Source organism: Kogia breviceps, chromosome 13 (genome assembly GCF_026419965.1).
Source record: "Kogia breviceps isolate mKogBre1 chromosome 13, mKogBre1 haplotype 1, whole genome shotgun sequence".
Taxonomy (NCBI): domain Eukaryota; kingdom Metazoa; phylum Chordata; class Mammalia; order Artiodactyla; family Physeteridae; genus Kogia; species Kogia breviceps.
Window position 1 is genome coordinate 66,830,946 of NC_081322.1, and position 18,426 is coordinate 66,849,371.

Here is an 18,426-nt window from a genome sequence, read left to right on the forward strand (position 1 = left end):
ACTGAGTTTTAAAGCCATTATTCCTGATGACACTTAATAAATGCGTTATTTTCTCAACTGAAAGCCCTTGGCCATCATTATTTGATTTGTGTGTAAAAATATTTCTGTGGGAACTGAAGGAAAGCAGATATTATACCTGCCTTACGGATTATAAAACACAAGTGTTTTAAGTTTCTGGTAGATCCAGGTTTCCAAACTTCTGTCCCAGTTATTTATCCATCAGATTATCAATGACAGGGTCAAACGCCAGTTCTATTACATATCTTTGTCCGGTACCAGAGAACTGAGAACACAGAAGACTACAAACATATATTTAGAAAAAAAATCAATAATCAATTCCAGTCCAACAGCTGTATCAGGTCTTAAACAGCTAAAGATTCTAGTTTGAGCTTTCAAGTAACAAGCATGTAGGAAAAATTTACTGCACTCAAATATTATGCTCTGTAAACATTAAGGAACTTATTTTCTTAATGAAAATCAATCCAAAATGCATTTTAATATAGAAGGGATCTGCCTTCTAGTACCTTAATTTTTGGGTTTGGGCAATCCTGAGCAAGAGAAAGAAATCATACTGATACTGTAGTTCAGATTCTGCCTTGCCAATCATGTATACTGGATTTTCCAAAATTACATTTGGACTTTCCATAAATTCTTTTCTTCAAAACAGCTGTACTTCAATTTATTTAAATCGTCTTTAAGAATCAACAAATTAGAACATAATTAAGAGACTATAAATGGTCAAATGTTTTTAAGTTATTCAGTTAATTGCAGCATATCAAGTGAGTTGAAAAGCTATGTTAAACCTGAAGACACCATGGATTTAATACTTTCAATGGATATTGTCCTAGATAATTTGACAGCAATTTAAAACAATAGATTCCAAATAAATATGCCTTTTTGGTTTACTATTACACTAATGATTCATTCTTTTCTCCCCTCTCCGCTTAAGAGTAAGAGTTTGTATTGATATGATACTTACAATACTTACAATGATATAAAAGCATATTATTATATATGAAGTATTATATCCAAATTTATCTTCCAAAAACTGCATATCTGAGTAGTCCATAAGACAACTTCTTTATCAATCGTCACGTGAAAGATACTTTGCATCCAAAGTACGATAAAATAATAAAGAAAAGGAGAAAATATATGGCTTTAATGATTGAGCCCAAGTCTCCCTAAAAGTTCTGAAATATCTCCTCTCTTAATGGTGCATATGAGACAAAATGTTCCAGGTGTTAGAGTACACTTTGTTTAACTGCAGGTAAGAAAGAGACGGCCAATCAGAAAATATGCCAACAATCACCCACGTGTCAAGGAGAAGGAAGCGTCCTGGAAGGAGATGAATCACTTTGTTCAAGTAACCTTCTGCCAACAGCCAGGGAGATGAATGGAGGCAGTCAAGAGCTCAAACTCTGACAGTGAACAGCTGTGTGTTTGAACCCTAGCTTGCGATGAGCTAGTGAAAGCGAAGGGGTACAACTTTCAAGGTGTTTACAATTTAGTTGACTGATTAAACAAGTCCACAATTTATGGAGCACTGGTTCTCCCAGTTAGGGTGCATCAGGATCCCCTGGGAGCTAGTTAACCACTTGGCTGACCAGTGGGTCCCAGAGTGTCTGATTCAGTGGGTCTGGAGTGGGGCTTGAGAACTTGCCTTTCTAATAAGTTCCCCGGTGATGTTCTTACTGCTGGTCTGGAAGCCACAGGAGGAGAAAACTGTTTCAGAGGAAGGTAAGTAGCCACAGAGAAGGAGAAACAATATTAAAGGTGCTTGATGTGAAATCCATTCAACCATTTGGGGTAGGTGTGACATAAAAGGAAAAGTCTTCCACTCAGAGGAGAGGCTCCCGAAGAAGGAAACAGAATTTTCATACTTTAAGATTTCCCTTTACTGCAAACTTTTAACACAGAACCAGATTTAACCATTTAAAAATGATGAGTCGGATTATGTCACTCCTGAGCTCAAACCTCTCCAATGGCTTCCCAGGCCCTGAAAGTAAAAGCCAATGTCCTCCTAAAGGTGTCTGAGCCAGACATGGTACTCAGTGTGGGTGGCCAGGGAGTTCATTAAATGAATGAACCACCAGTACTTGAAAGGGTACTGTGATTATGTGACAGAAGGGCCGTCCCTATCCCTCACCCAGGTGTATTTTATCTTTGGCCATACTTTCCCTCTGATTTTACCCAAGGCAATGTGACCTGCCTATCTATCTGGTACACCACTCATGTCATCAGTGTTTATTAAGCGCAACTGGCAGGTATGGGTTGAGGCCAGCAGCAACACAGAGTTTAAGGGGGAAGGGGTCCCAATCATATATGTGTTCAGGAAATAAGAGGATGAGGGAAGAGCAGGTAGGGAAGGTGATACTCAGTGCTCTATTTGGGTTATCTATACAAGAAGATTTGGTCTTGGTAGAACTTCAGGGACACTGACCAAATCCAGCATTAAAACACTAATTCCATCATGGGCAACTCCCCCAAAGATTTCTGGTCCGATAGAACAGATGTCACAGGAAAGCTCCCAGAAACGTTTTGGGAAGGAGTAAGGTAGAAGAGAGATGGTCGGAAAAGCCACCTTTGAAATGGATACGTTTTGCCAAAGGATGGGGGGGAAATGACAAGCAGACTGCTGCATTCATATGCCTAACACTTATTTTAGCACTATTCCAAATGACTTCTCATTTCAATCTCCTTAGTGAGTTTGGGGAGATAAAGTGGTCAGGATGGGAAAATGTGGTGTCATCAGCTCAACAGTCACCCAGGAAATGGATCTGCTGACTAATATACTGAAAAGGCATTGAAAAGAGTCTTTTTGCTCCATACCCTGGGACCAGTATCTCCTTCATGGACATTAAACACCACAGGCAATCTCATTTATGAAGAAGGGCCAAAAAAAGGGTCATTTTAATTGATATTCTCCCTCTATGGTTAATTTCTATTAGGGTGGAATAAAAACCTCCCAAAACACAGGAATTAAATATTAAAACTTATACCATTGGATAAAACGGTTAGCTTTATTTTTCATTGCAAACCACGGAAGGAATTATTCCTCAAAAAACCAGTTAAAAACTGGTTTTTAACATTTCTTCTCTTCACATACCCACGATCATTTAAGGAGACTTGAAGAACCAAATCAGATTTAAATTAAGGTGAAAGCTTTCTGGTGCCCATGATAAAGGTGAAGGTGCTGCGAGTTTGCGAGCCCTCGCTGAGCACCACCAGAGCAGAGCCAAACTGGAGGTGATCTCATTTCACTTTAGAATGAAAAAGCCCTATCACTGGCAGTCGTGGAGCATCACCAAGGTTACTCAATATCAAATAGCCTGCAAAGATTCTAAACCAACACCAGGGACTTCAGTTGTTCAGGGAATGATAACAAACCTTATCCACAGTACCTTCAATGTAGCATTTTTATGCTGCGCTGGGCGAAATATAGCAGCCACTCAAGTTACTCACTTTATCAGGAATTAAAATGGAATTGCTGAAACAGCAGACTGACCGTGGACACAAAAACAAAACAAAAAGCCTTTTGTTTAAACAATCCATAGTGCTTTGTTAAGACCCGGATCATTTAAATGACTGTCTTTGCTAGTCTATCTTTTGTGTGTTGCTTACCGTTAAAAAAAGGCCAACAGGTCTCTTTACCCACTGAAAAAGCAATGATTGTTCCTTTTTCTTTGGCTCTTGCATCTGACTTCCCTCTCACAGGTTAACTACCCTTTCAGGGTTATCATACCCAGAGAGTTAGTATTATAAAAAATGTTGTGTGCCATCAAATCGAACAACACAAGTTAAACCGCCACCTTTGTATATCATTCCATTCTGTTAATTTTTTATTTTTGTCTTTGCACTTCTCTTTTCTCAATAGAGAATTCAATCCATTGTTTCATCAGGTTGGGCAACTTTCCCTAAGGATAAAAACTCCAAAGGAAGTCTAACGAAATACTAAACATTAAAAAAAGTCTTTAATAACATTGCCATTTGTCTTTGAAAAGTCAACCTAATTAAATCCACAAGCACTGAACAAGAGAGCTCCAAATGAAGTCATCCTTCTCACCAAGGAACTAGCCACATAGTGGGGGCCATTTTTCTATCAAGACTCCAACACCCCTTAATAAACAAATTCAACGTTTTTTTTTTTGCTCCATCTCAAAATGCCCTTTCCCCAGTCCTGTCTGGGAACTAGAAGTCGAAACCTGACCTCTGCCTGCGCCCGTTCACTGCCTGCTGTCTCCTCAGGGAATGCTCCCATTCTCTCTTTATATTTGCAACCTTTTCTCCTCCTGTGGGCTCTTTTGTCTTCAACCATGTTTTAATTGGCTCTAGTTTTTAAAACAAAGAATACTACTACTTCTAGCCTGCCACCACCTCAAAATACTGTCCTTTTTCTCTTTGCCCTGTTGACATCATTTACTCTATTTCTTAAAATATATTACTTATATTATTTTTCTGCTTGTTAAAATAATTATCTCATGAAACCTGGCTTCTTAAATCCACAGACCCCCTTGAAACCACTCTTTTGATGGTCACCAATGACTGCCTGCTGACCAATTCAGTAGCCTCTCTTCCGACTCCGCCCATCCCCAAGCACCATGGTCACTGCCCCATCCTGATTTCCTCTCTTCTTCCCCAGTTACTCTTTTCCTGACTTCTCCTTCCAGCCCCCTAGATCAAAGCCTTCCAGGCTCAACCTTCACGACTCCTCTCCCTGCACTCTCTCCATCTCCAATCTCCTCACTCCCGTGTTCTCACCACTTGTTCTGTGGCTGTGACGGATCTTCCTCGTGAGTTCGAGATGACCTTTCCAGGACCTCCACAAATACAACAGTATTTACAGTACCACGCACTGGGGTCACACAAATCACAAGAAAAGGTCCTGCTGCCAAAGGTCTTGCTGTCAGGTGGGGGGGGGGGGATAAACATGTGAACACAATTACTAGTTTAATGGAGGGGTGTAAGGTTCTGTGGGCATGTGTAGAAAAGTGGGTAAGGGATGCCCAGGTCTGCCCAGAGGAAGTCCAGGAAAGTTTTGGGGGAATCCGGCCACCGACCAGATGACCCTTACAAGGGGAACAGGAGTTGGCCAGGTGTGGGAGGTTGTGGTTTAGAAGAGAGAGGAAGTGGATTGAGGCGTGGTGTGGAGAGAAAGGGAGGGCAAGACAGGCCAGGGTTCCAACAGAAGGACTTTATCCTTACGTGTAAGGGCACAAGGTAAAGACCTTGGGTGGAGGAGGAGAGAAGCATGGGGGAGATTGGGGGATTTGTCAGGTGAGGCTGGACAAACAGGGGTAAGGAAGGTTCTCAGATGCTAAGGAAGTTAGGTTTTAACCTGCCAGTGGTGGAAAGCTGGTAAAAAATGTTTAATGAGAGGCAGGATCAGATTTCTGTTTTAAAGACAACACCCATGGACAAGGGTGTGGCTCAGCGATACCACCAGTATCAACCTTGTGAGTTATTCACACACTTCCCTCTCTGACGAGGTGTAAACGAGGAAGGCAGCCACGTCGATTTATCTCTGACTCTGCTACAACATCCAGCCCAGTGCCTCACTTGCTGGGTGCACTTAGAAACTTTTATGTCACCACAAACTTAGATTTGTGGACAACTCAATTTGTCAGTATTTGTGTTCAGCTGTAAATTGTATCTTTGTGTTAATAAACTTTGCATATCACGCTTAAACAGTTAAAAGAGGCCAATCAGAATTCTGGAGCTTAGAAGGGAACTTGGAGATTGAAAAATTGTTTTCCAGAGGAGGAAGCCAAGTACAAAAATGGGATATGGGGCTTCCCTGGTGGCACAGTGGTTAAGAGTCCACCTGCCAATGCAGGGAACACGGGTTTGAGCCCTGGTCCGGGAAGATCCCACATGCCACGGAGCAACTAAGCCCGTGCGCCACAGCTGCTGAGCCTGCGCTGTGGAGCCCACGCACCACAACTACGGAAACCCACGTGCCACAACTACTGAAGCCCGTGCGCCTAGAGCCCGTGCTCCACAACAAGAGAAGCCACTGCAATGAGAAGCCCACGCACCGCAACGAAGAGTAGCCCTGCTTACCGCAACTAGAGAAACCCTGCGTGCAGCAACAAAGACCAAACACAGCCAAAAATAAATAAATTTTTTTTTTAAAGGTATATGATTTTCCAACATCTCACAGGCTACTGGTAGCACTGAAACCACAATTCTGGTCTCCTATCTCATTTGTCAGAACAGTTACTGACAACAGAACAAGATGTCAATGCCTCTGCGGTTCAGGAAAGATGAGACAATTACACATCCTACTTCTGTTCAGCGGCTTTTCCAGAATAACGAACCACTCCCTGCCCTGCCCTCAATTCTATGCCTACTTTTGTTTAAACTAGTAAATAAGTTAAAATTCTCCATGAATGAGTGTAACTTAATGTTTCTTTCTTATAAAAAAAAAAAAAAAGAAAGATAATCCTTCTTTAACCAGTGACATTTAACCGTCTCCTTTAACACATCAATTTTACCAAAGGATTCTTCAGGAAGAATGTAAGTAAAGAAGTAGGCAAAGAGTAAACTGGCTACAAGTACTAAACCATTGGTATATTTAATGTTTCTAATCCCTTATCTTTCTTTCTTTTGTTGCTTTTATAACCTATTTAATTACTATTTTTTTAAGTCCATCGAGGTACTAATGACCTACTGTTGCCCTAAAAATATGCACCAAATGCTATTAGGATGAAACAATGGTTACAGATGTTTGTCACACATGATGTCTCATGATGAAGCTTCCTTTCTTTATTTCTCTTAAACATATTTGACTTTTTAAGAAATCAGGAATGAGTGAAGAGAAGTTTTCATGAGCAACAGGGAAGCCAACCTTAGGCTATTTTGCATTTCCTAAATTAACTGGCTGAAGAAACCAAATCTGCCTTGAGCCTTTGGATTCCCCGCGTAAGCCCTGTCCCAGTGACCTTTCTGGAAGTTGAGGGCAGCTGAAGAGGCGTCAGAGATAGGCCCTTGGGATCTGAGATCAAAACAGGCCAGCATGGGCTGAGAAACCTGATTTGGAGTTCTTGGCAGAGCCATCTATAAACTGCAAAGCAGCTGTCAATTAATCCCTTAACTCTGATAGGTCCTGGCTTGCTTACGTACAAAATAGAAAGGGGTTTTATTAACCAGAGGACCGGGGAGGGCCCTTCTAGCTCTAGCATCCTGGGCATCTTTCAGAGGTTGATGGGGAGTCGGGGAAAAGGAATCTTGCCCGTGTGGATGAAATGAACAAGTGTCTATGGCTGTCACTGTCATGTGACAATGTTCCTTGTCCTCTTCCTCTCTCCCTCCTCCCCACTGTATATCCCTGGAGCATAATGGCTGGGAGAGGAAGTGCCAGCTAAATCATGACAGCCATTTGGGAAAGAAGGCTGAAAGTTCTATCTGTATTTCATTGCACTTAAAAGGCACCCTTCTTTCTACAAACACTGCTTCCACTTTGAGAGGCAGGTACTTTGAGATACTTTATATAAATAAGTTGCTTTTATTCCCACGAAAACAGATATTATGATCTTATTTTACAGATGAAAAAAAAAAAACCCTCAAAACGTTAAAGAGACAAACTCAAAATTAAACTCAAATAATATAGTCCTAGTACATAACAGAGGCAGGATGTGAACCTAGATGTGACCCATGCACTTTTCATGAAACCTGGGCTTTTCCTATTAGAAAGCAAGAACAACAGGAGGTTTCTGGAGTTCAGGTCATATTCTACTTTTTGACCAGAGTAATAATAGTTACAAAGATGTTTGCTTTATAATTATTTGTTAAACTGTACAAGTCTTATGTATTTGTCTGTGTTCTATGTCATAATTTTTAAAAAGTGACAGAAAAGAAAAAGATGAAGAATTCACTGTCATTAGCACAAGGTGGGCAAAGCAGATGTTTGTCCTGAGCCTGTCTGGGTGGTGAGCAGATGTATCATTCCAAGAGAGAGAGCTCTCAGCCAACATCTCCCAGGTCATGCCTAGAAAGGTGTCTTCCAGAAAGCTCTGTAAAAAATGCCACAGGACCCCCAAGGGGAGACTCTACAGCCAAAACCACAGGGCACCTGGGATATCCCAGAGGCCCATCAGCCCAATGCAGACAAATGAGACCACTAAGCCCCCTCATAAGACCCAGAGATCCCCACAGCCCTTCCCAGAACAGACTTACTTGTCCAAGTCAAAATGCAACTAGTAGGTGGTTTCTTGACAATGAAAGGAAGATGCAGTGACCCTTAGAAAAAGTCTGTGTGTCAGGAACTGTCAGAGAAACCTGGCTGGGACTACTTGGAAACCTTGCCCATAATTTTAAGAAAGGTATACCACTCTTTAATGTTAAATAGGTTGGTCTGTACACACACACACACACACACACACACACACACACACACACACACACACACACAGTTGCTTTAAATCACTTGGTACAAACAGTCATTTCTTCGAAGTGTAAATCCCTAATTCTTATCTCTCCAGATATAATAAACATAACCTTGTGACTCTGAATTAACACAGGCCAGATCCAACATTCCTCCCTGTGCTTACACTTCTAATTCTAGAGCCACAGAGCAGGCTGACCTGCTAAAATGTGTTTCTTCAGGAATGAGAGCTGTGACTAGATAGTTTCTGATACCAACAACAGATGCTCTGTGAACTAATTCAGGCAGGAGTTAACACAGATGCAGTAACCAAACTGCCTGTTAAACATACCATGAGAAAGTATGTTTATCTCTCTCCCAAGTTGGCCTTTTGGGGGAATGAAGCCTGAAAAATAACATGTTTGTTTCAGCCTTTAATAATCTTAAAACTGTCAAATGAGGCCTACAGGTTGTGAAGAAATAAAATCTGAAACTTTCATTGAATCTGAGCGAGCACACTTCATCCCTCAATTCCCCTTTTCCCACTGAATTGTGGCCCCTTCAATATATATAAAAACTACCTAGGTAAAAATTTAGATAGATAAAGGTTACTGATCATCTCAACTAACTCTGATGAAGTTCATGAAGGGTTCAAATAACTATGGAAATTAAAAGGGAAGAATTCTTCTGGAAATTCAGTAAAATTCACTATTCATTACTAGCCAGATGTCCTGTTTACCCAAATATCAAAATACTCTTAAAATATGGGTACGGACTTCCCTGGTGGTGCAGTGGTTGGGAATCTGCCTGCCATTGCAGGGGACACGGGTTCAATCCCTGGTCCGGGAAGATCGCACACGCCACAGAGCAATTAAGCCTGTAGGCCACAACTACTGAGCCTGCGCTCCACAGCCTGCAAGCCACAACTACTGAGCCCGTGTGCCACAACTACTGAACCCCGCATGCCTAGAGCCCGTGCTCTGCAACAAGAGAAGCCACCGCAATGAGAAGCCGGCGCATTGCAATGAAGAGCAGCCCCCGCTCGCCACAACTAGAGAAAGCCCACGCGCAGCAACAAAGACCCAAGGCAGCCAAAAAGAAAAAAAACAAAAACTAATGGGTACATGTTTGTATCGTTGTTAGCAATGAGTCATTACTTAAATCTCTAGTAACTAAATAAATCAACAAAACCAAGTCATTTGATCCAAGAGCATTCTTGGATCAAATTCTATCAGGTTCTCCAGAGACTAGCCCCCAACAGCAAATACAAAAGATCTCTGCTTTATTTGGACCGGAATGGAAACCACCTGCTGCAGGCACTCCACATGCTGGGTGACACACCGGGAAAGCCCATCTCCTCTGCAGTGGGGGATGGGAGAGTGGTGGTCTCCTAGTGCTGTTCTGGCTGACCAAGCTCTCCCCTATATGCCCAGCATCCCTCACGCCCATCTCCATTACACTACTATCTGTGTACTTCAGTCTTGACACCAGACAGCAAGCTCAGCTCTTTAAAGCTGGGGACCCACGACCTTTTGTCTCCTCATTTAAAAACTCCTGGCATAGCACAGAATTGATTCTTAAATACGTATTAAGCAGTGTCTATTATCTACCTTTACGTGCTAACTCTAGCTTAGCTTCTTCATAAAAGCATTTTCAGTAAAGCTGTGCCTCAACCACTCTACTGACCAGTAAGCGTTTGTGCATTACTTTATTTTTTATTTTTTAATAAATTTATTTATTTATTTATTTATTGGCTGTGTTTGGTCTTCGTTTCTGTGCAAGGGCTTTCTCTAGTTGCGGCGAGTGGGGGCCACTCTTCATCGCGGTGCGTGGGCCACTCACTGTCGCGGCCTCTCTTGTTGCGGAGCACAGGCTCCAGACACACAGGCTCAGTAGTTGTGGCTCACGGGCCCAGCCGCTCCGCGGCATGAGGGATCTTCCCGGACCGGGGCTCGAACCCGTGTCCCCTGAATCGGCAGGCGGATTCGCAACCACTGCGCCACCAGGGAAGCCCTGTGCATTACTTTAACATAAGCAAATGTTTACAACACTTAGTTATTAATTTATTCGTATTCACTGTATCATTTCCCTCTGTATTTTATGGTCCTCAAGAGGGGAGCTGAGCGCCCCCCAAAAACTGACAGAACAGCTCAGACAATGAGCATTTAATGATTAAGAAAAAGCACCAACCTGTTTAACATTAAACGATAGTATTCCTTCCTTAAAACAATGGACAAAGTCACAGTAACACTAGAAGGAGGAACAAAATATTAGAATGCTCATTGTGAATAGTGACCTACCTTTCTATATATATATATATATATATATATATTTTTTTTTTTTTTTTTTTTGTGGTACGTGGGCCTCTCACTGCCGTGGCCTCTCCCGTTGCGGAGCGCAGGCTCAGCGGCCATGGCTCACGGGCCCAGCCGCTCCGCGGCATGTGGGATCCTCCCAGACCGGGGCACGAACCCGTGTCCCCTGCATCGGCAGGTGGACTTTCAACCACTGCGCCACCAGGGAAGCCCCCTTTCTATATTTTTAAGCAAAGGCTGTTGAGGTCAAATTAACTTAGACTGATAATCTTATATAACATCATACTTTAATAGTGCCATATAGTAAGGGACTGGATTTTTTCTTTTTAATCTTCACTGATAATGAGGCAATAAATACTCTGCACTCATGTTGTGTTTATTTCGAGTTGCTAACATGATGTCGGGGAAGTGGTATGTGAAGTTCTGTACATGTGACTAAAAGTAAATAAATGAAGAACAAAAGAACTCAGATGTTCTTTCTCATTTCATCTTTCTCAACCACTATTCTTCAAGTTATCAGTTATCTAAAATCTCTTAAGGTACATTTAAATCCAGATTTAAAAGTTGAGCTCTAAGAATTTCCCAAACTTATTGATTTTATTAATAGTAAATCCCTTCGATGAACGATTTTAGGGCATTTAAGCAATCACTGAAGCATTTACCTTTTCAAAATAAAATCTAAGTGTAGGCAAAACCAGTGGTGATGATATTTCACAGGTATCTGTTGAACAGTCAAAAAGAAAATAAAATCAGAAAAATCTATATACAGATGCTCAGTGTTCTAAGGGCAGAAAAGAGAAGCTCCGATCTGGTACTTGAAAATACTTGAAACAGGTAGTGAAGCACAATTTCCTGGAGAGTGATCAAAAAACCACTGGGCCTGAATATTCAAACTCACATATACCTTTGAGAAAGCATCCTCTACAAGCCAGACCATGCAGTGTCCTGTCTTCAGAGCAACAAGAGAAATGTTAACAATGGCACTCCCTCAGGTGTTTGTCCTGGGAACTGTGCCATTTAATCTTCTTATTAATTCTTTGGTGGAGGAAGGTGAGCTCTAAGTAGAGAAGCTCTTTGTCAAAATTTACTAAAGACAAATCACTAGGAACTGAAGGGATCTAGAAGAAATTGTGGTTGGATTTAGGCCCCTCATGAAGTCAACAAAGGTCAAAGTACAACTCCAAGGCCACATGGAAAAGCCCAACTAATGTGATTCTTCTCACTTAAGTGTGTAGTCACTAAGTATACAGGGTATTCAGTCTAAATGAAAAAAGGGAGCCCAATAATGTCCTCATCGCTGGACAATCCATTGCCAAGACTGTAAGATAGAAGATACATAAGACTGCAAAATACAGTTGAGATAACTGAGGCGTTATAAAAGATTAAAGGAAGAAAAAATAGGGCCATGATCGAAAATGTTTGTACAGTTCTGCTCAGAATACCAAATCTATTGTGAGTCTATTGACAGCTATTCCTTCTACTCTCTAAGCAGAGATTATCTGCTTTCTTTAATTACAATACAGCAATTTTTGGCACCTCGAGTATTGTTCACATTGTGATTTGCACTCTAGATGTAAGTATAAATTCCTCGAGAGCTGAGACCCTGTCTGTTTATTCTGCATTTCTGCCAGAATAATAGGTTTCAAACAAATGGTTGTTAAAGGCAGAAGTTAAGAATATGGGCTCTATAGCCTGAGACTGTCCAAGGTTAAATCTTGGTTTTGCCACTAACTTTGAGATCTTAGGCAAGTTTCTAATCTTTGTGTCTCCATGTTGTCATCTGTAAAACTGGCACAGTAGTGGTTTGTAGATTACTGTGAGGATTAAGAGATAATACGTGCAATGGCTTAGAGCAATACTTGGTGTAGGGTTGAGTGTTTAATAAATGTTAGCTAGTAACCACAGTAGTTATAGTAACAGTACATTAGTATATGAATTACTTAATAAATGACTGATACACAAGTAAAAACTACCATAAAAATTAGAGGGGTCCTCATGCTGGGTTTTTTTTGAATCAGTAACAGTATTTCACAGTAACTGTGAAAGACTTACATCTTTCACAATTAGATAAAATATAGGATGCCTGGTTAAATTAAATTTCAGATAAGCAACAAGTGCTTTTTTAGTATAGTTAGATCCCAAACAGCACATAGGAGAAAACTGGTAGAAGCAGAGTCTGGTAGGATAAGAATGTTGGTTTGTTGTTTTTTTAAGAGGACGTCTCTGAATCTTAAAAGTCACTTCTTCCTCTTTTAAAGAACTTCCTCCCTCCTTTATCACTTTTAGGATGCCTTCTCTGTACCATGCATAAAACTCTTCTTAACATCAGCAACAAGCTGAGGTAAAAATGAGAATTTTAAACTAGATACAGGTGTACACGCTTCCTGGATTGCCTACTGGCTAGTGCACTCTGCCCACCTGGGCTTAAAGCAGCCCCGTTGGGTGTTGCCCAAGTTCTGATAAATCAAACCGCTCTGCACTCCTTCACAGTTTATATTTAGGTCCCCTTTCCACCCAACCTGAACTAACTGAACAAACCATTACAAAGTACTAGCTTTAACAATTTGCTTTGAATACTTACAATAGTCTTAAAAAGGCAGTGGCAAAATTTCCCACATCAGCAGGTGTTTATTTGGATTACGTTAGTACTAGTGGTTTAAACGTGCTAGAGGGTTCTAACAAGAAGCAGGCTCTTTAAGGACAGATTTGCATATCTGTAAATTGGCAGCTTTCAGAGACCAGAACATATTAGGTATGTATTCGGTTGTTGAGTATTTATGATACTTTATAAAGACACAGCATACTATCCGTTCATTATAAATAGCAACCAAATCTATGCTTTCAATTCTAACAGTCAATAATCCAAGAACAGCAAGCTTGCAGGGCACCATCTTACCCCTCAATACTGATTTGAGGTTGAGCTTGGCTTGGCGGTGCAGGTCCTCTACGCAGGGGGGCCTTGTGGTGGGAAGGAACACATTCTCCTGCTGGTGCCATGGAGCAGTGTAGTGGACTGTCCATCGACTCTCCTCATCTAGGTTGGAAACAGCTGTAGAAAGAAAGAACACATTCAGAGGTCAAATTAAATGTGTTACATCAAGGTGGGTTCTTGGTACCTAACACATCCATAGGTAAGGGCCAGCAAGGGAGAAATGGAACAAATTTTGAATAAGATTCAATCTCAGATCCCAGGGGTCCTTCCCACTGTGGTTCGTGTTTGTTCAGTTAATTGCTTCCCAGCTTTTTAGGCCCTCCCTCTACTCCAGTGTTAGAAAATGATTAACAAAATCAATGAAGACCTCCAACTCCTGCTTAACTCCGCCATGACAAATAATAGTCAGTTGTACTATGTCATTGCATTAGTAAATGTTAGATTGTCAAGACAGAAAACAAATTTTCTACTAAGAAGTTGGGACCAATTCTTTCCCCTCTAAGGCATTATTCTTAAAACATCACTGTTATAAACTCAATTGAATTTTTACAAAACTAATCATAAACATTCAAGGTAATACATTTAAATAGCATATCTAATTAGAAATCCATTTGTGCTACAAAATTTTCTCTGTATTTCTTGCTCTCATGGAATACTCTGTGTGTGTGTGTGTGTGTGTGTGTGTGTGTGTGTGTGTTATGCGGGCCTCTCACTGTTGAGGCCTCTCCTGTTGCAGAGCACAGGCTCCGGACGCGCAGGCTCAGCGGCCACGGCTCACGGGCCCAGCCACTCCGCGGCATGTGGGATCCTCCCGGACCGGGGCACGAACCCGCGTCCCCTGCATCGGCAGGCGGACTCCCAACCACTGCGCCACCAGGGAAGCCCCATGGAATACTTTCATATTCCAATGTTTTTAGAAATTCCAATGCAATTGACTTTTCCCAATATAATTCAATTCAATTGAATTTTTCCAACACAAAAGGGACTGAGGACATCAGAGGGGGAAAAGATAAGTAGGCTAAATCTCTGTGACAAGTTTCCTTTATCCTTCTAGGGACTGGGATCGCTCTGTCTACGCATTTCATCTTTTCCTGACAACACAATCTAAGTGGGGTACCAATGGATCCCAACACGAAACTGACAGCACCATAAATATTCAACAACAATTTAAAAAAATACTCTCTGTATAACTGCTGCCATAAGCCAGGCGTAGAAGAGACTAAAGAAGTTTGAGAAGGACCTTGTGCTGAGGCAGTTACTGAGGATGACAAGTCTAACGCCTATAAAACCAGCAGATACGACAATTGTGAGTCAGGGGCGAGTCTACCTACCTCTACCTACCTCTGACCTATGCCACACAGGACACGCTGGGCATACTTGTTTCTACAATGTAACATGTCCCTGGAAATGAGACCATAAAGTAGACTCTCAAAAGAAAATCAACAGGCATGCATGAACTACTGAACCTTTCTATCTGAACATGTTTAAAATTAACTCAATGTACCTTACAGCACAGCTATTACAGCCATTAAACAGATCAAATGAACTAATATATGTAAAGTCTTCGCTTACGAAATAACTCATATCAAGAATGGATGTGGCGAGAGCAGTACAATTACTTGAAGGTAGCTCCTGACTTTTCAACCATCACTGAAGAGGAACTTGGCCTTTCTCAGTGCCCCTGGTAACATAAGCCACCACATATACCATGGTCAGCGCTCACCCCATATACCATCTTCTCTACAGCTACTGAATTCTACAAGCCGGGCTTTAAATAATTCATTTCCTAAATCATCCTACCTTCTCCGGTTGTAAGATAAATTAGTACTAGGGACGTGATATGCAACACGATGAACACAAGTAACACTGCTGTGTTCTATATAAAAGTTGTTGAGAGAGTATATCCTCAGAATTCTCATCACAAAGAAAAATTTTTTCTTTTTCTTTTGTATCTATATGCGATGATGAATGTTCACTAAACTTACTGTGAAAATCATTTCATGGTGTATGCAAGTCAAATCATTATGCTATATACACCTTAAACGTACACAGTGCTATATGTCAATTATATCTCAATAAAACTGGACAAAATGTTTTTTAAAACCAACCCACTTTCTCCAGAAATTGCTAAATGGGAAAATAAACATTGAGAACTAGACATCAAGTTAAAAACAGAAATGTCCTGTGTGCTTTCTGCTTTTAATGTTTGCTAAAAGCAGCATGTAAACTAGGCACCTGGCATTTCACAAAACCTCCGTGGAACAAATGTTTTGCATGGTGCATAGAACTATCAAACTTAATCTACAAAATCCACAGAGACCCCATTGAGCTCTTAGTTATGTATCTGAGAATCTTGCACAGGGTGGGACTCACCATATGTCCCCCAAAGAGTAGCCACAGTTAATTACAATGTTTTGGGCTAATGTCTATTTATTTGAAAGACTGAATTACCATACTTCAGAGTTGGAAAATACTGAAAATTGAAACTCTTCCTATTCGCCAATTACAAATCAAATCCAAGTAATACTGTCTGTGTAATCACACCATCAGCCCCACCACACAGCTACCAAACTGGCTCCTAAGAAAGAACAGTTGTCTCTCGCCTGGTGTATCTCACTCTTGCCAGGGCCGACTTTAATCAGTCCACCCAAAGACAGCCTTCAACCAGGGAAGCTGTAGAAATGAGCCCCAAGGGCTGTTCTCTTGCTTTCTCCAAAGTTTCTCTTACCAGTGCCCCTACCATGGCACATTTATCCAGTTTAAATCCATTGGTCCAAAAACTAAAGTAAAATAAAATAAACCAACAACTGTGTAAAAACAGAACCATGTATTTATAAAAAGTATACTTTCCAAAGAATGAAGAAGCACCTGGATTAAAGACATTTAAACCAGTGTAAGAATACAATAAAGCCACATCACAAAAGCTGTGTACTTTACAATGGCTGATCAGTCTAGACAGAGCCTGTCCTTGAGCTCTTAAATACCTAACAGAGTGCCAGGGAGTTTTAGAGGATCACCCCAGCAAAAATATGTGATACATTACACAGAGGCTCCTCATATATTTAGCCAAAGAATCAAACAACCATACACTGTACATCAAGGCAGACATAAAGTAAATACAAGGGGTTCCCCCCCCCCGCTTCTTCAAAGGACTTCTTTTGAGAAGCAGAAATGAATTCACCTAAAATCCCAACCAGAAATAAATAAGACATGCTAAAAAAAATCACAGGATTCTGCCCCAGAGTTACGAAAGTCTGAGGTGTTTGAACAACTTGGTATAGAATGGAGTTTAACTCATGCCAATTATGCTCTTTCACACCCTTAATTCCTCCGTCACTCGAAAGGATGAAGTCGTACATAAAACACACACACATACACACACACACTCGCATGTGGTGGGGGAGAAAAGAAACTACTTACTTTTCTTCCTAAAAAGTTTAATTAAAGACTTGATCTTTGTATTAATAAAGACCACCATTTCCAGGATGTCTACATAGGGCTTAGAAATTTGAATCACATTAAAAGCTCAGTGCAGCAAGCAGGTGGCAAGCGGCTTCTGCTCCAGATTCGAACTTTCTTCCTCTGGCCTTGAATCCTTAGACATCTGGCCCGGGTGATGTAACTTTGAGGTTGAGCTTATTGTCAGGCAGTTACAAACCATTAACAGTCCTTGAACCTGAAACACTCCCACTGAAACCTAATCTTTAAGGCTGAGAGCGGCCAGTGGCAACGTGCACAGAAAGAAAGCGAAAGCCAATCACAGTTCTTATTTGCATGATAGCCACATCGGTCTTTCTGCCTTGGTGCTCAATTGTTCAGTTTTCTCTCCAGTAGATCAGAAGTTTCTCCTCTCTGGATTCCACAAAAATAGTGCAGATTTTCCTTAAGGAAGGTGAAGTGAAGTAAATGTGTTCCCCATTTTCACTGGGCCACTGGGAACATCCAGATCTTTTTACTGGAGCCGACAAGTCTTAGAGCCAGTCTGTTGATTCTTTGACTCCCTAGTTAAGTCAGGCATTTGAACTGATTTAGGGGGAAAAAAAGAGCCAGACTATTGTTTCCCCAGCCATGCCTCCAGGCTCAGCCTCCCACACCAAAGGAATGTTTGCAAAGAAGCAGTAAAACTTTACAATAGAATCTCCATGGAGCTGTAAATGAGGACTTGGTTGCATTTTCGTGCAATTTAGTACGCCCAGTCTTCTCACCCAGTTTCTTTTTTTTTTTTCTTGCCAGTGTGAGCATAGCGTTGTCACTGTTCCAAAGGGTGATCTTGTTTGCATCTAGCTGCTGCAACTCTCCCACCTCACCCCACAAAAAGACCCCTCAACTTCTCCCATTCCAAAGGAGAAATTAGATGATATAGTACCCTAATCATTTAAATCTGTATTTTAAATTTAATTATCATCTAAGCCAGGTTTTTAAAATTCCACATCAAACACCACCCACGGGAGACAAGAGGAATAATTTCTAACAATCATTATTTGAGTTTCTCTTTAACTTGAATGTACTGTACTGAGTTCTGGTTCTTTTGCCCATTTGCAATTAGCCACAGAGAACTGGGGAAACACAAATAGAGAAGAATCCGAAACGTGGTACAAGCAGACACTGTAAAAAATACACTCTGGGGTAAAGGGACAGGAACAAAAAGAACACAAATAAGAAAATATTATGAAAAGGGACAAAGGAAAAGAATGCTCCTCACATCTCTCCCCAATTCCACTTCATGGCAAAACAGTTTTTGAGGCACGTTAGACAACCTCTGATTTCATAGCTTTGGGCCAGACTTACAACTGAGTGGAAAAATGTAATAATCCACT

The 18,426-nt window shown here is 41.1% G+C and overlaps 1 protein-coding gene across 5 annotated transcripts in view; it reads right to left on the minus strand.

Annotated features, from left to right (window-relative positions):
- The window catches only part of NHSL1 (NHS like 1), a 300,877-nt gene that overhangs the window by 44,112 nt on the left and 238,339 nt on the right, over positions 1-18,426 (minus strand). For all 5 annotated transcript variants that reach the window (XM_067010892.1, XM_059083403.2, XM_059083399.2 and 2 more), the window contains exon 2: positions 13,574-13,726. Coding sequence is in view for 4 of the 5 variants with exons in the window: in XM_059083403.2 (XP_058939386.1) it covers positions 13,574-13,726 (153 nt within the window). In the remaining variant the exon portion in view is untranslated. The remainder of the gene's footprint in view (positions 1-13,573; positions 13,727-18,426) is intronic.